At 37.3% G+C, this 22,382-nt stretch overlaps 1 protein-coding gene across 1 annotated transcript in view; it reads right to left on the bottom strand.

Moving 5' to 3' along the window:
• Nucleotides 1-214: 214 nt before the first annotated feature.
• Nucleotides 215-22,382, bottom strand: part of PIP4P2 (phosphatidylinositol-4,5-bisphosphate 4-phosphatase 2) — a 58,030-nt gene continuing 35,862 nt past the window's right edge. Inside the window, exons 3-7 of the mRNA XM_075550615.1 lie at nt 20,822-20,928; nt 19,692-19,815; nt 7,283-7,335; nt 2,873-2,963; nt 215-2,097 (exon numbers count right to left, since the gene is read on the bottom strand). Coding sequence (XP_075406730.1) covers nt 1,954-2,097; nt 2,873-2,963; nt 7,283-7,335; nt 19,692-19,815; nt 20,822-20,928 — 519 coding nt within the window. The 3' untranslated portion in view covers nt 215-1,953. The remainder of the gene's footprint in view (nt 2,098-2,872; nt 2,964-7,282; nt 7,336-19,691; nt 19,816-20,821; nt 20,929-22,382) is intronic.

Genomic DNA, 22,382 nt, shown 5'->3' with positions numbered 1-22,382 from the left:
ATATGCTTAAAATTGGTAAATAAAACAATGAAAAACTAGAAAAAATAAGTGAATATTATAAAGGGATCTTATATACATTCTTGAAGATGAAAGCTCTTTACAATAAGATCACCAGACAATTTTGGAAATGACACCTTAGTATTTTAAAATGGACTAGCACAAGGTAATTTTTTAACAGTTATCTTTATTAGTGTATTTTTAAAGGTACATATAATCCTGAGCTACTGTTTTTTTACATTTATCATTTATTCTTTGAAGTTTACATTTATTTTGTTCCAAACTCTCTGATAAGTATGTTTTAAATGTTAATCAGGAACATAAATAATTTACATTATTATTCTTATCCTTGGAATAGTCAATTAATTTACTCAGAGCATCTCATTATCTAATTCAACTGCATTAAAGACTTTAGAATAATTTTAAAAAGACTTTAGAATAGTTTTTCTCAATGAAGCATTTTCTTCTTTACTGCAAAGAGAGGCAGTGTGAGAGCTGATTCCTTAAGTCCTAGTGAATTCTTAGAAAACTAAGTTGCTTTGTGTTTCTGATCTGTTTTATTTTTTCATAAATTGGGTAACTATCTGACACCCCTCCCCCCCCCATATTGAGAAGAATGGTTAAAAGAAACTACAGTCTCAACATTTCAGCTAGTGTAAAATGTCATAGGCTTCCTTCACTTATAAGTAATACATACTTATCCCAATAAGAAAAATGTTTCATGGTTCTAAAGAAAAGAAGGCAACCCAATATAAATATACCTTTGTTTAAATGGTCAAGTATTATAAAACATGTTATATGAAATACCTCTTCCAGGCTCTATAAAGGAATACATACAATAGATCAACATTGAATTCCATGAATCCAGACAAAACATTTTATAATTGGTAAAGAAAACAGACAAAAATGAAAGTCAAAAAGTCCTGTGATCCTTGAAAAACATTTATCCAACATTATCTCCAACTGTGGACAAATAAATATTTTCATTTTTGTATTTTAAATTACTAGCAAAATATTGTATCTCTCTACAAACAACAAAAAACCAAACATACATTGTCTAGAAAGGTTTTGTATCCTCTAACAACAGTGTCAAGTCTTTGAAGGTACACTCAAAATTTCTTCCTGAATAAAATTATTATGATCTTAGGTTAAAGTTACAGTAAGCAGTTCAAGCAAAATGCATATTGCTTAGATTTTAAAGCAAGCAATTTTGATATCATCTAATTAAAAGGTAAGTATAAATGTGAAGCTATCATAGAAAACCTTATAAATACTTCTTGGGAACACAGTAAGCCATCAGTATTTGCAGGGTGTAGGATGAGGAAAGTGGTTGCTTCCAGAATCCCTATAAGTACTCAAACTTATAAAATGCATAATACTTGCATATTACCTACACACTCCCCCAACCCATATACTTTAAGTCATCTCTATATTACAATACCTAATAGAATGTAAATGCTATGAAAGTAACATGGTATGGTCTCTTTGCCTTTGAGGGTTTGTTTTGACCACTTAATTGCTTTTTCTCATACTCCCACTCTTCTCAGAACATTTTCAATCTGTGTTTGGCCGAATTCTGGGATGCAGAACCCAGGGGTGTAGAGGGCTGACTGCATTCACAGACTAACAAATTATGGAGCAACTGATTTTAAAATAATGAATGGCTGATATTAGAAGCAATGATTAGGGGGAGGGGGATCCAAAATGCTTTTCAGAAACATAAAAGGAAGTGAAAACACAATGTTATTATTTTTCAGAGCTTGAAAACCTAGCAGCAAACCAAACTATCTGCATATAATGTAGTGCAATCAACATTTGTTCATTAAAGACTCCCAAAGTCTTTAAACTAGTATACATAAGTGGAATCCACTGGCAGAACTTGTTTATAAAGATGTCCAGAGTATCTTTTCAGGAACTGCTGGATATTCTCACCTCATTACATGATCATAAGCAAGTTTATGCAAAACTATGTTCTGGATAACTGACTCTAATGGCGCCCCAGTAACAAGCTCGGATAAGGCAGATCAGACCTAAGAGATAAGCAATTGCCCAGGAAACATAGGTTGTGTGAAAACGCCTGGCAAAATCTTGGGTGCCAACCTAAAATTAAAAAAAACAAAGGTTAAAAATTTTAAGGAAATAACTGCTTACAGACTTTGTGTTGAGTTACATGTGAGTTTTATAAAATATATAATTGACAGAATAAAATTTAATAAAATGCTACTTATATTACCTCTGAATTTTTGAAGTAAACAGTTTCTAAACATTTGTGATCTCTAGAAGAAATTTAATCTACATACCTCCTTAGTCTGATGAGACACGGTAGAATACTGCTAGAATTATGGGAACAAGTATACTAACTGAGGAACAAAGAAACACGGAAATCAAATAGCAAAAAAAAAAACATATCAGTTTCTTCCTCTTCTCTTAGTATAATCCCCATGCCAACTGCTTAGCTTCAGTCCCCTCCAAAAATAAACCTTATATTGGTACTAAGTCTCGGCTTAATCTTCTGGGAAGAATGAAAGAAGGGTTTTTCAGGCCAGACCACATGGGTATTGCTTAGGTATAAAAACAAACAAACAAAAACCCATAGCAGCACTAAACTGGTCCAAGAGATTACACTCGAGTACGTCACACGACAAGTACATGTTAGACCCTTCAGAAGGTTTCCCCACTGTCATTTCATCCAGATGGGCACAGTCTACTAGAAACTGGACCATAAATGGGCTGCAGATTGTCCACAGTCCTTCCAAAGGAGTTGGGCCTAGCATGCAAGGGAAGTAGGCTCTTCTGGGGTCATCCTTTGTTGGCCCTTTGTTTACTATGAAGGAAAGCTGACAGGAAAGAATTCTAACAGTAAAGCAATACTTACAGTTAATCCGATGCCAATAAAAATACATATCATTCCAATCGTAATGTATGCACAACAGCGTCTACGTGGAAGTGCACTACCCACGGAGGAGCTGCAAATTCACAAGTGCAGAAGGAGATACAAAATATTTTATATATTTTATTCATTTCTTCAATTTGATATACAAGAACATGCATAAAATCGATCAATTTTAGTGAGTAACAAATTTAAAATGATACTTTTTTAAGCTGTGGTCATTCACAGTATCTACAACCATAAAAATCATAAAACTCCTCAATGAGCTCACAAGAGAAAAATTTCCTTCCAAAAAAATCGATTGTAGAATAGAAATTAAGGGCTATCTTATAAGTAACATTTGGTTTTTCTTGATCTGATTTCAATATATTATTAATATATGTTTATTGTCGGATATTAGGAAAATGTAAATAGGAAAGGGATATTATCTTTAATCCTATGACTATAACATAATCTCTCTCAATATGTTGGCATATTCTCTTCCAATTGTTTCTTTTTCTTTTTTAAACTTATTATGAGTATTTTGCTATGTCACTAAGTATTCCCAAACTAGAATTCTGGTGGATGAATAGAACATCAAAGTGTCCATTTGTAATATAACTAATTTCCTAAAATAACATGTTATTTTCATTAGTATAAACAGCACCAGCTAAACAGCATTTAATAGTACTATGCTTATTTTTCACCATTTTCTTAAAATAAATTCCTAGAATTAGGAGTACAAATTTAAAGGGATTAAACTTTTCAAAGTAAAAAAAATAAATTTTTCAAAAAATTTTAGTAAGAAATTCAGAAAAGCATATACTGTTACTACTTGCTGTTGGGTTGATTCTGACTCATGGCATTTATGGAGACTCCACCGTCTCAGAATGCTAAGGCCCTTTAGGAAGCAAATGGCCAGGCCTGTCTTCCAAAGCACCTCGCGGTAGGTTAGAATTGCCAACGTTGAGGCCAGTACTTTAGTCCTTAACACTTTACACCATCCAGGGACCCCCTAGCACTTCTCAATTAAAATTCCAAACCCACCAGTATTTACCTCTCTCTACTTATAAAAAATTCCATTGCAGATAACCATATTGATAATTTTCAAAATGATACAAGTATGTTGTTTTTAGGCGCCATTGAGTCAGTTCCAACTCACACCGTCCCTATGCACAACAGAAGGAAACACTGACTGTCCCTAGGTTTCAGCCAGCCCATGAGGCAGCCACTGTGGCAGTCCATCTCCTTGAGGACTTTTGTCTTCCGTGCTGCCCCTTTACTTTACAAGCATGATGTCCTTCTCCAGGAATTGGTCTCTCCTGACATGTCCACAGTATATAAGACGAAGTCTTGCTAGCCTTGCCTCAAAGGAGCGTTGGCCAGATTTCCTCCAAGACAGATTTGTTTGTCCTTTTGGCAGTTCATGGTACTTTAAATATTCTTTGCCAGTACCACAATTCAAATGCACCAATCCTTTGGTTTTCCTTAATCAATGCCCAACTGTCACAGGCATTGGAGGTGACTGAAAATGCCATGGCTTAGTCGAGGTTCCCTTAGTCTTCAAAGTAGCATCCTTGATTCTCAACACTTCCAGCAGCAGATCTGCCAATGCAACATGTCTTTTGATCTCTTTGGATACAAGTATAACAGAGCTCGAAAAGCCAAATTAGCACTTCTATCTCAGCCTAATTGTGCATGTATTCATGAACACATCCTGTGTGTCAACCACTATGCTAGTAAATGATAAAAGAGAAGTGTCTTAACCACCTTTGTGCACCCAATGTCAAGATCATCACACCTGGCACACAACCATTGCTCAATATATTTTAGGAGCAGATTTTTTAATAGCAAAATTAATTCCTTTAATTCTCAAACTTTGAAAATAGGTGTCATTATAAATATATATTACAAACTTTCCTGCAACTTTGAACCCACAGAGTAATGGCATAATCTTGGTTCTATCACTAATTACTGCAGTGTGCCATATTCCAACTTGCTCTCAGGGATTACAGAGCTCTGGTGGCGTAGTGGTTATGAGTTGGCTGCAATCCAAAAGGTCAGCAGTTCGAAACCACCAGCCACTCTGAGGGTAAAAGATGGAGCTTTCTAGTCCCACTAACAGTTTAAAGTCTCAGAAACTCAGAGGCAGTTAGTTCTACCTTGTCCTATTGAATCGCCTTAAGTCGGCATAGACTCAATGGCAGTGAGTCTGATTTATGTCAGGAACGACAAGGCCATGAAGTATTCATTGCCCTTTTTCTATATTAACATATAGAAAACCTACATTTTAATATAATATATGAAGCCTACCATTTGTTTTAAAACTTGTGTGAATTCAGTGGGATTTCCTGGCTTATACTTCACAGTCAGCTGATGTTTCTCATTACTATCATGTACTTGCATTTAGCAGTCCTTAATCTACCACTAGAAACCAACTAAGTTTATTAGAATTATATGTTGAAAAGGAAAAAAATTTCTAATGAAATATTAGAGGAGATTTTCTGATCCAAGAGAATATACTTGAATTCATTAATTTCAGTATATGAACTCTACTACTTAGACTAGGCCTGTCCATTTTTTAAAATCACTCATATACTTCCTATCTCTGAAACATATTCTCAAAAAAGAAATGACCTACATCTACCTCACAATCTACATGTCTTCGTACCACAGAGATAAGGCAGTTATCAAAAACAACCATTGCATATATCATAAAATCTCTTTATACATGTAATATTTAGTGTGCTATCTAGGTAATATATGATATGCTTTGCCTAGGTTAAAAGTTATGTGCATGTTAAACTTAAATGAATAAAAGAAAAATATGAAGTAAACAAGCTGAACAGAAGATTGCAAAGGGCTGCACAAAGAAGACAAACTAATTGAATGTGCAAGACATAGAGTTAGAAAATCAAAAGAGAAGAGCATGCTAAATATTTCTCAAGCTGAAAAAAATTGAAGAAAAAAATTATCCTTGACATACAATATTGAAAAGTTCTATGGGCAAAATATTAAACAATGTGAAAAAAGAAGAGATGAAATGAATGGGAGTCACATTAAAGAAGTAGTCGTTTTTCAACAATCTTAGGACAGAGCACACGATCAAACACCACAGGGAAGGCTGCACTTCAGGCAAGGGTGAAAAACTAGGCTCCGGTAATTAATGGAAAACCAACTGAGATGTTTCAACAAATGGATGTGGCTCTGGAAGCACAGCTTTTAAGGTAGTGGTCACAAGTGGCCCAGTTAAAGGACAAACTTCACCCTCCGTTACAGTAGCCCCAGCTCCTGAATAAATATGGAACAGTGAGTTGGGGAAACGTTTCTCGATCTCTGTAGCCTCACAGGCTTCTTTCCCTGTGTGTTTTGTAAGATAAATACAACATGTAGGGCTTAGTTTCGTAGTAACAATTTAGCAACTCTCAGAATTTAAGATAATCTTAGGATGCTTAAGAGTTGTTTTAAAGAAAGAAAATTACATCTCAGATTATTTCAACAGATGATCCATCATTTTGCTATGAATAAAAACATTCAAAAGGAAGAGAGGTGACACCAGCCAGGAGTGTTCATGTGATAGCATCTGTACCAAGTAAGCAATGACTGCCCTGATAAGTAATGAATGCCCTGCTCTCTCCCATGTGTAGCATGTGATTCCAGTTCTATAAACATTCTTCTTAGGATAGTGTTAAGCTGATTGATTCCAAGGGAATTCTATGCAAGTTGTTCCCTAAGTAGCTCACATCCACATTAACACACTGTCTTGTGACAGTTTAACAAATCATAGACTATCTAGAAATTCAATACGCCTTTATTATTACTAAACATCACCATTGTTTAAAATAATTAACCAAATAAATCAGTTGAGAAAAATCTTTTACCTACCTAATGCTTTCCATCAACAAAAGATAATATACTCAGGATTCCCAGTTTTCATAAAGATTACTGCTAGTATACATGGATGTTATTTAAAGTAACTATCATCCACCTAGCAAACAGCTTGCTTGCTAATCACATAATTCTCTGCTTTTTATCTTGTACATGATACTCAAATCCAGTGTGCTATTCTCAGTGAAGACATTTACAATTCAATATTATTCATTTTTCTGGAAATACAAGTATGCAACATTAACATGCACACAAGCACACATAATTTTAGTAATTTCCCATTCTTAGGAACTGATTTCCCTTCAAAGAATGATAATCAAGCACAATCATTTTAATTTTGAAATGGAATATATTAATTAATGCAAAGATGTCTCTTTTTTTTTTTAAGATGTCTCTTTTTTGTCTTAACAGCATAAATGTATTTCACACATTCATTTGAGAGAGTATCTATAAATCAAAAGCTACGTAACTACAAATTCTGAACTCTTTAAATCGGTCTTGGCATTTCCAAGTTTATAAAGAACTTACATTTTTTTGCAATGTGGGCATTTTGCCAGAGTGTTGAACCTCAATTCCATCCACTGTAAAATAAATAAAGAGAATAACTGAAAAGAAAAACAACGAGAAAATGTCCAATCTGATAAGATGTTTCTTTCAGTTTAAATATCACCAGGGTTCCCAGCAGAAGTAATCACTTTCTCATGGTCACAGAGCTTTGGGCCACCAACTCTCTTTCCCCTCCTTAAATTAAAATGGTTGAGACTCCCCTCAGAAACTTTCCCACGACTTTTCCAGGGCTCTGACGCACTCCAGGTTTGCTTTGCAATGAAAGCTGAATGTAAGGCCACAATTAGGGTCATTTCTTTCAGCATTATGTCTCAGTTCATGCCGAAGGAATACAAACATATTTCATGAGCAATTGACAAGATCAGATAGGAAACCCTGGGGGCAGTGAGTTCACATTATTGGATAAAATGCAGAAAAAGAGGGGAGAATGACTGCGGAACTGAGGAAACTATTATCAATGTCACCGAATTGTACATGTGCAAACTGTTGACTTGACGCATGATCCTAAACTGTATAACCTCAACAAGAGGACAATGAAAGTTTTAAAAACATATTTCATCTAACTTCAGAGTTGCCTTTTCTTCTAATATAGAAGGTCAGCTTAATAAATACAGGGCTGTTTGGACACATTATTAAACTGCAACTATTCATTCTGCAAAGGCACAAAATAAGCAAACTAAGCAAAAGGGTGGAGGGAAAACTAAAGTCAGGATACTTTTCTCTGTCACGGGTTCCACACTGACCCAAAACACACTTCTTCTTTCACATAAATTTCTCTGCCAATCTTCTTTCCTGTAAATGTAGATGGAAACACATGCCAACTTACTCACACGAACGTTACTCAGAGACTTGAAAAGGCTTCCTGGTAGTAGGAACTGTAAATTATAGGTTCATGTTAATCATATATAAAATATACTTAAGAAATACACTTCTTACTTTATGTCCTCTCTAGATACCTTCTGGAACAGGCAAACTTCATTTATAGGTTTGGGGGTAATTATTTAACTCCTTCAAAAGTTAGTTTCATCATCAAAATGACTTTTTCTTTATAAAAATTAATTTTTGTTTAGGAATCCAGGGCACATATTTCCCTTTTGGCTGTGAGGTGCCATTAAGTTGATTCTAACTCATAGCGGTCTGGGTGACGAAGGTGGGTTACCTCATTGGTTGTGCGAGGCTGTAAAATTTATAGGAGCTGATGGCTAGGTCTTCCTCCCAGGGCACTGCAGGGCATGTTCAAGTCGCCAGCGTTCAGTTAGCAACTGAACAGTTAAGCATTGAGCAACCAGGCTCTGTATTGGAATTCTCAAATTCCAAGTTCGGTGGGACTTCAATAAGTTGTTTGTATTTGTGTTTGCCACACAATGGAAGGCACTATTTACACAGCCTATGAGGTTTCATATTTGCTTTAACTTAGCTTTAGAAAAGGATCAAACAAAACTTAAGTTTGCTTGGACACTTTTTGCTCCATTTCCATTTCAAACTCCACGAACCCCAATTAAAGCGATGTGATCTCTCGCAGTCATAGCAGGACCACACAGGTCCAAGATAACTCACCCAGAAATAAAACTCTACGTGAATGCTTATTCGCTTTTCAAAATGTTCGCTGTTTGTTTTTTTGTTTTGCGGGGTGGGTGGGGGGTAACCCTCTTGTGTGTGTGTGTGTCCTTTATTTTTCTATAAACGTTTCTTCAAAAAATACCCCTCAAAATACGACTGTGGTTCTATTATCCCTCAAAAAAATTCTGGAGGCTAAAAAAATATTATAAAGTGCCACATAAAACCTCTGTTTGGGGTATTAGGATTGATGATGCATGCTTACAAGTGCTAAAAAAGGCGGGGGGGGGGGACAAGAAAGAAAACTGCTTGTTTTATTCCAGCAATTTCCAACAACCATGGAACTTTTCAGTCACACAAACCAAAAGCTTAATTATCTGCCACCAAGGTGATCCCAACTATCAGTAGCTCTATGTGCTCAAAGAACTACTCCACTGCATTTTCAGGACCATCACCTTTTAGAAGCAGAAGGGCAGGCCTTTCTTCCAAGGAACTCTGGGTACATTCAAGTGAGCAACCCTTCAATCACCAATGGAGCACTTACCCATTTGCCCATCTAGGGATTCCTTACCCACGTAAGACCTACGATTATCCTATAAAATTAGCATCCTATGAGTATACTTTGGGAAACAAATCCAGTTACTCTAAATTGTATCCATAGCTCTAGTCAGACATCAAAATCAATAAAGTAGATAGTGTGAGTTTCTAGCAAATTTCATTTCAGCAATAAAATATTGAAATATATTTTAAATGTTATTATCCACAGCAGATGCTGTTGGGAACAGTCCATGACATTATTTTGTTTTTTATTTATTTGTTTTTAACTTAATCCATGGGAAATTTCTATTAGGTCTCAGTATTCTGGCAAAAGTTTTCTAAGTGGGCTTTAAAAAGAACAACAACATCATAAATACCATATATCAAGATCTCCTCCTTTCACTGATGGCTAGAAAGCATAAAGCAAAATTTCAGCCTAATTTATGAATGCTTATGTTCTTATCTGTGACTTCCTCTTATTTTTCTACCCTATTTTTCAGTCTTGTTGATCTGAACATGTATTTTCAGTCCAACCAAACTGAATGTATCTTTGGAACTCAATTGCTTCTAGATTTTGTATGCCAAGGCTGAAATAAGGTAGGTAGAGAAATAAATGAATTGCCCTACCAGCTGCACACTTGAAGGTAAATGGACATACTGCTGTGGATATAAAATTCTTCATGGCTAGCACAATAAAATACATGATTGAGTTCTCCCATCATAATCAAGAGTTTTCAATCAGAGTATGCTTTACAACACTGAATATCTCTCATTTATCTGAAGTTCTTAAAATAATACAAACCCAATGAAACCCTACCACCTTCAAATTAATTCTGACTCATACCAGCTATAAGGGATTCTGTCTCATACCGACTATAACAGTAACTATAAAAGTTCTTTCTGAAGTGAGAAATCTTTATGTAAGCAAACTGCTTCACCTTTCTCGGGTGGGAAGCGGAGGGTGGGGGCAGCTGGTTGGTTCAAACTGCTGCAGACTTTGGGGTTAACAGCTCAACACTTACCCCAAAACACACTAGTGCTCCTGTACCCTATAGACGTGGTACAGTATTCCCCAAGTAACCAAAGCACTGGCCTCTGGCAAGTTTGTCATGTACATATCTGTACATATCGTATATGAATCCCAAAATACCCGTTCCTGCAAAAGGATTAAAGTTTTTCATCAGCATTATGGTATTACTATACTATCATTATTTAAGCTAAATAATAAAGTAAGAAAAAGCCTGTTTTAGAAGGTAGTCTCTGGTTTTCATACTACTTTAGTAACTTCTGAGGTGAAAAGCATATCTAAGTGCATAAATCATTTTAAAAAATAATAAAGACTATGTCACATAGATGTCCATCTAAGTTCTCAATAAGTTGGGTCCTTCTCTAGAAGTCAGTGCTACATTCCAAACATTTCATTATAAGCCTTTGAAAATGTATCTGATTCTTTTTCCTCATTTCCTTTTTCATCCTAGTACCTTTCAATTTTCTCTCTCAAAAATGTATGGTCATTTCTAACTATGGTCATCAGGTTTTACAATGAGCGCTGGTGGCATAGTGGGTCACATGTTGGGCTGTTCGAAACCACCCGCAGCTCCTCAAGCCAAAGACTGGGTTTTCTACTCCCTTAAACAGTTACAGTCTCGGAATCCCACAGGGGTTGCTATGACTCGATGGCAGTGAGCTTGGTTTGGGATGTAGTCTCCTTTTTCTCGAAGTTGACTTCTCTACATTCTATTCTGTACCATGGAGCCATGTGTATGCAATTAAACATAACACTCTTGTATGACTCTCCACTACTCTTAGGATAATGTCGCTTCCCTGAGGAAAAATAAACGTAGGCTAGATGCTATTATCTGTGCACTAAAGGCACTCCACGCTTCCGTTGTTATAATACAAATGCATTTCATTTTAATTGCCTTTATTCTTCCATTAGCTCAGAAAACTCCATGACTGTGCTTTCCTGTTCACCATTGTTTACCAAGCACTAGACCAGTGCCTTGAACACATTCAACATATTTGCTGAATAAAAAAATCAGTTCATTTGTAATCTGGTTATAAGACAGCAAAGGACACCAGGATTCCCTTGTCAAATGATTTTATAAATCATTCAAAGGAAAATTATTAGCAAGCAGAAGAGCTGAAAACCACACAGAACTGCAAAACCCACATCCTGGAGCAAATGGGGAAGTTGAGTAAACAAATCACCCTCACTCAAGCTCCTCAAGCCCAAGTGTTAGCCGTATGCAGTAAACAGAGAAGATATAGGCTGCCCATCAAGGACCACAGCAAGCACACATGATATACCATAATAAGTTCTGCCTTCTGGTACCAGACGCTCTTGCGAGTTTGCAAGCATCCAACTGGGAAAACAGCCATACTTGTAACATATTAATATAGACCAGCCTAGTCCAGTCAAACTTGGCCTTTTTGCTGAATTTTGATGAATATGTATAACCTTCCTGTTGGACGGGAAAAAAACTGGAACTCTTACTGTGGCTTTGGAGAGACAAAGGTAAGGCTTGCATAGGCCCTCCATGTCTTTGCCAATGGGTTCTCTTCTCTAATAAACTTCGCTCATGTGGAAACGCTGGTCCTCTCCTAGTCATGCTACGTCAATAGAAAGCAAGAACCCTCAATTATCAAGGAAAATAATTTAGAAAAGATACCTGGGTAAAATGCAAGGCAATTGTGTAAAGAAAGATCCTCCCTTAAGAAGGCTGATAAGAAATCTCTTTTGGAGATTTTTAAATGGTATAACTTTAAAAAAAATTTTATTAGGGACTCCTACAACTCTTATCACAATCCATACATATACATACATCAATTGTATAAAGCACATCTGTACATTCTTTGTCCTAATCATTTTCAAAGCGTTTGCTCTCCACTTAAGCCCTTTGCATCAAGTTCCCTTTTTTCCCCTCCCTCATGAGCCCTTGATAATTTATAAATTATTATTTTGTCATATCTTTCCCTATCCAGCATCTCCCTCCCCCCCCCCCCTTTTCTGTTGTCCGTCTCCCAGGGAGTAGGTGACATATAGATCCTTGTAATCAGTTCCCCCTTTCCAACCCACTCACCAGCTACCCTCCCAGTATCGCCCCTCACACCCCTGGTCCTAAAGGTATCCACCCTGGATTCCCTGTGCCTCCAGCTCCTATATGCACCAGTGTACAACTTCTCTATCCAGACTTAACAAAGTAGAATTCGGATCATGGTAGTGGTGGTGGGGGGAGGGGAGTATTTAGGAACTGGAGGAAAGCTGTATTCTTAATCGGTGCTACATCGCACCTCTAGACCCCTCTGTGAGGGGATCTCCAGTGGTGACAAATGGGCTTTGGGTCTCCACTCTGCACTTCCCCCTTCATTCACTAAGGTAAGATTTTTTTTTTTTGATGATGCCTTATACCTGATCCCTTTGACACCTCATGATTGCACAGGCTGGTGTGCTTCTTCCATGTGGGCTTTTTTGCTTCTGAGCTAGATGGCCGCTTGTTCACCTTCAAGCCTTTAAGATCCCAGACACTATCTCTTTTGATAGCTGGGCACCATCAGCTTTCTTCGCCACATTTGCTTATGCACCCGTTTGTCCTCAGCGATCGTATCATGGAGGTGTGCAGCCAATGATATGATTTTTTTGTTCTTTGATGCCTGATAACATCCCTTCAGAACCACGTGATCACACAGGCTGGTATGTTCTTCCATGTGAGCTTTGTTGCTTCTGAGCTAGGTGGCTGCTTGTTTTATCTTCAAGCCTTTAAGACCCCAGATGCTATCTCTTTTGATAGCCAGGCACCATCAGCTTTCTGGATCACATTTGCTTGTTCACCAGCTTTGGCTTCAGTGGTTGTGTCGGAAGGGTGAGCATCGTAGAATGCCAATTTAATAGAAGAAAGTATTCATGCATTGAGGGAGTGCTTGAGTAGAGGCCCAAGGTCCTTCCAAAATGGCATAACTTTCATGTTAACATTTTTCACATAAAAATGATAGGGCATGGCACCCCATCGGACTCGACTGGAGGAGACCCCTAAGGTCAACAAACAGACATTGAACTATTTACAGGTTTTTCCTTTCTTTAATTTTATTTATTTATTGGTCATTGGTATTTTTGTTGTTGTTCTTGTCGTGTTCTCTTTTGTTGCTTTGTCTTGCCATGCCTTGTTTGTTTGTGCATATTATTATCTCGGCAGGGCTATCTACATGATAGGCTGGATGAACAGTCTGGAGAAGAAAACAACAGGACCGATGGTTCCGGGGGAACAGGAGAGTGGGGAAAGTGGGAGAAAGGAGAGAGATGGTGTTGACCAACCCAGGGACAGGGAACAACAAGTAATCCAAAATTACTAGCAAGGTGGGTGTGAGCAGTCTGGTAAGGATTTATTAAGGGCAATGTAACTAAGAGAAGTTACTGAAACCCAAATAAAGGCTGAGCATGATAGTGGGAGAAGAGAAAAGTAAAAGGAAATAGAGGAAAGAACTAGGAGGCAAAGGGCATGTATAGAGGTCTAAATACAGGCATGTACATATATATAATAGGGCAATATATCTATGTGCATATATTTATAGGTTTAGTATTAAGGCAGCAGATGGACATTGGGCCTCCACTCAAGTACTTCCTCAATGCAAGCACACTTTGTTCTATTAATTTGGCATTCCATAATGCACACCTTCCTGACACAATACCTGAAGACAAACGTGTGCATAAGCAAATGTGGCGAAGAAAGCTGATGGTGCCTGGCTATCAAAAGATATAGCACCTGGTGTCTTAATGGCTTGAAGGTAAACAAGTGGCCATCTAGCTCAGAAGCAACAAAGCCCACATGGAAGAAGCACACCAGCCTGTGTGACCATGAAGTGTTAAAGGGATCAGTATCAGACATCAAAGAACAAAAAAATCATATCATTGTGAATGAGGGGGAGTGCAGATTGGGGACCCAATGGTCATCTGTAGGCAACTGGACATCCCCTTACAAGAAGGGCCACCGGGAGGAGACAAGCCAGTCGGGGTGCAGTGTAGCAACAATGAAACATACAACTTTCCTCTAGTTCTTTAGTGCTTCCTCACCACCACCACCCTCACAGTCATGATCCCAATTCTACCTTACAAATCCGACTAGATCAGAGCATGTACACTGGTACAGATAGGAACTGAAAACACAGGAAATCCAGGGCAGATGACCCCTTCAGGATCAGTATTGAGAGTAGCAATACCGGGAGGGTAGTGGGAAGGTGGGGTAGAAAGGGGAAGTTGATTACAAGGATCTACCTATAACCTTCTCCCTGAGGAACAGACAACAGAAAAGTAGGTGAAGGGAGACATCGGTCAGTGTAAGACATGCAATAATAATAATAGTTTATGAATTATCAAGTGTTCATGAGGGAGAGGGAAAAATGAGGGGCATATACCAAGGGCTCAAGTATAAAGAAAATGTTTTGAGAATGATGATGACAACAAATGTACAAATGTCCTTGACACAATAGATGTATGTAAGGATGGTGATAAGAGTTGTACAAGCCCCCAATAAAGTGATTAAAAAAGAAAAGACTATGGGAATAACTAATAATTTGTGTATAGAAAAATAAGTCCAAAAGGAGGGAAAAAAAGTATTTTTAAATCCAAGAATATCTAAAGTTATACAGGAAAGAGAATATAGTATATTTATTTGGCTTAATTGTGAACATTATTTACCTACATAAACAATATGATTAAATAATCATAAACAATATGAATATAACCCTAAGTGTTTTTCTGTTGATTTCACTTTGTAATTTGTGACTTTGGAGCTATGATTCTCAACCTGTGGGTTGCGACCCCTTTGGGGGTCAAATGACCCTTTCACAAAGGTTGCCCAATTCTTAATAGTAGCAAAATGACAATTATGAAGTAGCAACAAAAATAATTTTATGGGGCAATGAATGTACAGATGTGCTTTACACAGTTGATGTATGTATGAATTGTGATAAGAGTTATATGAGACCCTAATAAAGCGTTTTTAAAAAAAAGAAAATAATGTTATGGTTGGGGGTCACCACAGCATGAGGAACTGTATGAAAGGGTTATGGCATTAGGAAGGTTGAGAACCACTGCTCTAGAAGGACCACCTCTGCCACAGAGTAGAACAACCCCATAGGTTTTCTTGGTTATAATCTGCTGATCACCAGGTCTTTTCTTCCGTGGTAGGGGGTAGGTTCAAACCACCAAACTTTTGGTTACCAGCCAAGTACACATCTTTGTGTCACCCAGAGACCTTAAAAATGCAAACATTAAGTATTAATTGAACAAAAATAACTACATTGAAAGTATAAGAGTTGGGAAGGAATATGAGTGGTATACTTGCTAAGTCCTGACTTGTATTTTACAAGTTAGGGAGTACTGTCTAAAAATGATTAATCAGAAAGAAAGAATCTGAGCAAATACTTTAAACACAGAGGTGTAAATACCAGAAAAGGAGAAAGTTACAAATGCTTGGGTCTGAAAATCAGAGGTGGAACTAGAGATGACCACCATTTTCCCTATAAGCTTGACAGTTATTTTTTTCATTTGAAGCTATATATGAATTGATATAATAAAAATTAGAAAACCACAAAAAAGCCAACCACCTACTCTTTAAGCTTGTTCATCTCTTAGTGACAGTAGGTAGTTTTGGATAACTGGTAGCTCAGTCTTTCCCATCCCAACAGACTGGAAGTTTCCTTTAATATTCAGATCTTTATGGAAAATATCTTTTCTCAAGCTCAGTCAATTAAGAAATCAATCTGTACAAAGCAACAACTCATGGACTACAGCTCCCACTTGGACATTTACTCATAAATGCCGCATATCAACAGTACCTTAGATTCTATGTCATTGGACAAATAATTGATGCACTTGATGCAATCGCCTTTTACCTTAAGAGAATGATTGACGATGTTTTTCTTTTCTAATGTTATTTTTGTTTGTTTTAATTGTTGTTTCTCTTTTTCTTGTTGTTTCTGGCTTTTGTTTTTATCATAAAATGACCACCAAGGTAAACCAGAGTCGTTTATAACCCAAAGACAAGCAGGTGGATTCTTGGCTCCCATGTAATTCTAGCCCTAATCCAAGAATGGTTAGTTCTAATAACGTGCCTCGGTTCCATCCTCATTTTCACAAAGAGATCACTGAAGATAAGGGTACTAGAGCAAAGTGTGGTGAAGAAAGCAGATGGTGCCTGGCTACTAAGTGGAATAGCATCTGGGTTCTTGAAGGCTTGTATACAAACAAGCAGCCTTCTAAGTGAGGCACCAACTAAATCTACAAAGAAGTACACCAGCCTGTGTAATCCAAAGATGACTATAACAAAATCCAAATATGATGAAAGGAAAGAACTTACCGTATATACGTGAATATAAGCCAACCCAAGTATAAGCCGAGGTACCTAATTATTACCAGGGGAACCAGAAAAACTGGTTGACTCGAGTATAAGCCTAGGGTGGGAAATGCAGGATGTGAATTAACACAGAGGCCAGAGGGGAGAGACGGAGCGCAGCCACAGACACATCCTCACCAGTTCAGCTGCCTGAGTAAGTGAAGCACGACATGTACTTCTGCAAATTGGAGCCGTCCACATCATAGGACAGCTCTGATTGGTTAGATGTGAGTAAACAAACATTCAAAGCCCTGCAGTGTCAGCGGGGCTTTGAATGAACAGCGGAGGAACAGCAATCACCCACGAGATGTTATACCTCGCTGGGGTACCACTGACCCGTGTATAAGCTGAACCCCAGGTTTTTAGCACATAAAACTCGGATTATTCACAAGTATGTACAGTAAATTTTGAATACCCAACTTATAAAGGCTATGGAGGATGGTAGGAACCAAAGTCCATCTACAGAGTGTCTGATGGGATTGAGTCTCTGGGAAGATCCGCTTTAGTCATGGGCAGCAGACTGGAACAGCTTTACTATCAGAGATTTATTGTAAACTTGATTATGGAAGATGAAACCATGGTATAATATGATACTTGGTCAGTTGACCTCTCTCTTGACTCAACCTGAATTTGCTCTAGGCCATGGTTCTCAACCTTCCTAATGCCACGACCCTTTGATACACCTCCTCATGTTGTGGTGACTTCCAACCATAATTTTGCTACTGTAATGAATCATAATGTAACTATCTCATGCAGGATATATTTTCATTGTTCAAATTGAGTATAATTAAAGCATAGTGATTAATCACAAAAACAATATGTAATTATATATTGTGAAATATTTATTTCTAATTACCAATAAATGAAATTTTGTCTTGAAGCATGGTATAGCATTGGTAACAGTCTTCATACCAGGTACTCATACGTGGGCATATCTGCATGTGGGAGAACCTGCCTGAAAATGGATAGAGGAGCAGTGTCTCGGTTCCTAAGACCATTGGAAATATGTGCTTTCCAATGGTCTTAGGCAATCCCTGTGAAAGGGTCATTTGACACCCAAGGGGGTCGCGACCGACAGGTTGAGAACCACTGCTCTAGGCTCAACTATTTCTTGATTGTTCCAAGACAGAAATTTCTTCTCTGGGCTTTTAAATATTGGTAATGGTCTTTTCTTTCTGACTGTTTATTTTTATATTCTTATTTCTTTTCTATTTCATTTTGGTTTTGCTTTTTATTGTTCCTGTTAGGTCTTTCAGTTTAGGAAGCACAGAAGGAGTGGATACACAGAGACAATAAACTGATGCAATGGTTTCACAGGAACATGTGGGGGTGGGGGGGATTGAATTAGGGAGTCATCAGTGGATGTGGGAGATGGGAGGAAGCATTGGAGCTGATTATGATGATGTATATACAACTCTTTTCAGTAGCAGTTTAACTATGAAAGTTTGTTATATGTGAATATTATATCAAGAAAAACTACCAAAAAGAGAGAGAGAGAAAGAGAAAGAAAGAAGCGACCTTACTTGACCTATGGTTACCCTGGGTGAAGGACGAAGAGTTTTGCTTAGGGGACATTGAGTTCATTTTAATGGTACTGGAGAGGGACATGGATAATGGTTGTATGGCATGGAGAGTATGTATAATCAATGGCACTGAATTATACATGTAGAGAAGTTGTTGAACTGGAGATTTTTTTTCCAATAAGGACTCCTTATTTATTGTACAGTAACTCTTATGTTAGCCCCTTTTATTTTTAAAAAAATCATTTTATTGGGGGCTCATACAACTCTTATCACAATCCATACATCCATCCATTGTTTCAAGCACATTGCTGCCATCATCATTCTCAAAACATTTTCTCTCTACTTGAGCCCTTGATATCAGCTCCTCATTTCTACCCCCCCTCCCACACCCTCCCTCCCTCATGAACTCATGATAATTAATAAATTTTATTATTATTTCATGTCTTACACTGACCAATGTCTCCCCTTCACTGTCCCCCAGGGAGGGGGTTGTATGTAAATCATTGTGATCAGTTCCCCCTTTCTCCCCACACCTTTCCCTTAACTGAATTGGAGAATGTTTTGTTGTATATATTTCTGACAATTTTTAAATTACATGTATAACAATGAGTACAGGGAAAAAGGAAATGTTCTAAAATTGATTGTGGTAAAGATTTTAAAACTCTTCTTGATATGATTAAACCAATGAATTGTGGATGAAATCCAATAAGAAAGATAGATAGAGATCTTTTCTCGATGAAAGCTGAGCAACCGAGGAAAATCTGTCCTAGTGGTATCAGTTTTTATGCATTTAACTGCTTAAAAGACAAACTTGTGATTGTCTCTATTGTTTATGGATATCAAATTATTTAAGCTGTATCATTTTCTATGCAAGGGTTTATATAACAATCGATATCCATGTTTATCTTTATACCTTATTTTAAAAATGAGAAAATATCAGATAAGTTAAAGTTAATAAATTATCCTGAATCTAGAGTCATAAATCAGTGACATCATATGGGATTGTGCACATTGAACTCTGGTGAGGTGAGAGTGAGGCTCAGATTCAGCTGCTCACCAAAACAAGGCATCCATGAACCTAAGCCTGGGTAGAAGTTTCCTGATTCTCATTGACTCATGCAAGGAAGCTTCTTTTTGCAACTGAACTAACCAAACAAGGCACCTATTATCCAATTCATAAAACATGCTGTCTGCCCTGGCCGGAGCTCACTTTCACTAACTTTGTCCAGTAAGGCTCTGTTTTATTCTTTTGACCAGATTTTCCTTGGATAACATTGTGAGATAATGAGTAGTTGATAATTCTCTGTGATGATGACCTCTATTTACAGGTTGTTATTGCTGAGACAAATGTTGGCTACTTACCAGGAATGTGTTTCCACAATGGCCACACACAACTCTTGTACCTTCTGGTTGGATTGGCAATGCAGGTTGAGCTGGCTGTTCTTCAGAAATAAGCATGACTGGACCAAGGTTAATGATGCGTCTGCTATGGAAAGGGACAGGTAGAAATTTCATTATCTCACAGATAACCTGAGGATGAAATCTGCAATGTATGGCCTAAGACAGAATTTGTTTCTAAAACATACTATACTGATTTTATAAACTGTCAAGCTGTGGAGTCAAGATTATGTAAATTAACAATAGTCAACTTTCAAGAGCAAAACATTAGGATTTTTTTTAATACTTGGGACGGAACTCATATATTTAAATATCTGTCCTAATCAATGTCCTTGGAAATCATTTAACTGTCATTTCTAAGCTTCCAGACATTTCAATGAGAAAACTCTTCTGACTGTTCCTTGTCCAGCACAGCTTGAACTAGGCATAAAATTAAATAAATTAATCTAAAATATAATAGTACCAACATATTTTCACATGCCATGAAGGTTCAGGGTAATGAGCGGCCAAATTTGTTTGAATTAGCTGTTATTCCTTAATGCCTCTTTCACCATTGTCTGAGAGAAATTAAAACAGAGACCTCTTTTCCTTTATCCAGTTCAACATCAAATGAAGCTACAAAGGATTCATTTAATAGTCAAAAAGCAAGAAATCATACACACACAAAATGCACACATGGTAGTTAAGTTCCTGATACTTGTATCTGAATATTCACAATGGCATCTGGCATGTGCAAATTATTCAATAAATTATTAGCAATATTTAGTTGAGACTAAGATTACTTATAGTGGAGTAAATAATGACAAAACACTGAGTATTTATTTTAAATAAGTTTAGAGAAGGATTAAATTATTACAGTGTACAATATCAAGAAAATGCTTTGCTCACTAAAAAATACTGTCTTACAAATACCTATGGTCATAAACTCAGACTAAGCAGATTAGTCCTTGAACAAACGGGGGGAATTCTAGATCCTGTAAGTAATTTGAGGACAAAGACTGTCTAGAACTAAGCCAGATGCAAAATGTGCCTTCAATAAATAGCTGAATGAACAAATAGATGGATGAATAAATGAATGAACCTTTATCTCTTACCAATTAGGTCTTGGACATCCAATTCGCCGAGATGTGTCCTTACAAATGAGGAGACAATTACAAGGGCATCTAACATACTTCTTTCCTGTTGGGGGGTTTTTGATTGGCTAGATAATGAAAGAGAATCCAAATACAGCAAATTAACTGAAGTAAATTACCAAAGTTTACCAAAGTTTCTGTGTGTGCTTAAGAAGAAAAAGGCTCCTCTCAAATTAGGGCTCCCCAAAGTGCCACTAAAGCACGCTTTAAGGAAAGTGGTTTCAAATAGCACAGATGTCAGCAAATGCTCTGTGTAGTTTGGGATGTCTACAGAGATTATCAAGGCTATACTTCAAAATTAGCTCTTATTGGCCTTTGAGTTATAGGAGAAATAATTTCATTGAAAACCACCTCACTGACATGAAGTCAATTCTTACTGGAAGCAACTTATAGGGAAGAGTAGAACTGTCCCCCTGGGTTTCTGAGATTGTAAATCCTTACATGACCAGAAAGACTCATCAATCTCCCATGAAGGTGGCTAGTGGGTTTGAACTGCTGACCTTGTGGTTAGCAACCCAACACTGACCTCACTGTGTCACCGGAACTCTGAGGAACAATTAGGGTACACAAAATGTTTGTGTCTCTTTAAAGATAACAAGACATCTATCTGGCCAGGTGCAAGCGTTCCTTCACAGAATGTCCTGGCTACCTGTCCAGGAAAGTGCCAGAATAGTCTGTGCCTGGTTATGATTGCCCTTTAATATTATGTAAATTTATACTCACTTTGAAATGAACAAACCCTCATTCCCAATAAATTCTTTATCACAATAACTTTCACTTGCTGCACATACAGCTTTTAAGTCATTGGCAAGGCTTTGAGCCATTTCTTGTTTCTTGCATTAACTCAAAAACTCAAACTCACTACCACTCAAATCACAGTCACTCCATCGGACAGTAACTGCTCTGTCGGTTTTCCAAGACATTCAATCTTTTGGGAAGCAGACGAACTCATTTTTCTCCTACAGAGTGACTGGAGTGGTTGAACTGCTGACCTTGTGGTTAGCAGTTCAGTGTTTAATCCACAATGCCACTGTGCTCCTAACCCAGGACTGTCTATCCAGTGGGAATAGTTGGAAAGAGGAGTGCAAGGTAAAGCTGAAGTAGTCTTAAACTTCCATCAATGAAATGTAACAAGTGGTCAGTTCCATGGGGATTTTAGGTTTGAAAACACAACTGAATAATTGTTCTTAATACCAACATTATTTTTAAACTTAAAGGCATGAATAACAAGAGAAATCTCTTTCAGTGAAGCTTGCACTGGGAGGAATAGAATTGGACTCCTTTGGCATTATTGTCAAAAAAACGTAAAACCTGAGTCTCCTCACAAGTGAGTACCAGACAAACCCACCTGAGGTACATTCTATAAGATATCTTATGTAGACTCTTCACAAATGTCGAGAAAAGTGAAAAAAAAAAGTTTGGGATCAAGATTTACTAAAGCATCATGACAACAAAATGTATCACGTGATCTTCAGATTGGGGTTGGACCAGAATCCTATTTATTTAATTTTATTTTGTGCAT

The sequence above is a fragment of the Tenrec ecaudatus genome, chromosome 5 (assembly GCF_050624435.1).
Source record: "Tenrec ecaudatus isolate mTenEca1 chromosome 5, mTenEca1.hap1, whole genome shotgun sequence".
Lineage (NCBI taxonomy): Eukaryota > Metazoa > Chordata > Mammalia > Afrosoricida > Tenrecidae > Tenrec > Tenrec ecaudatus.
This window is presented reverse-complemented; position numbering and strand designations above follow the sequence as displayed.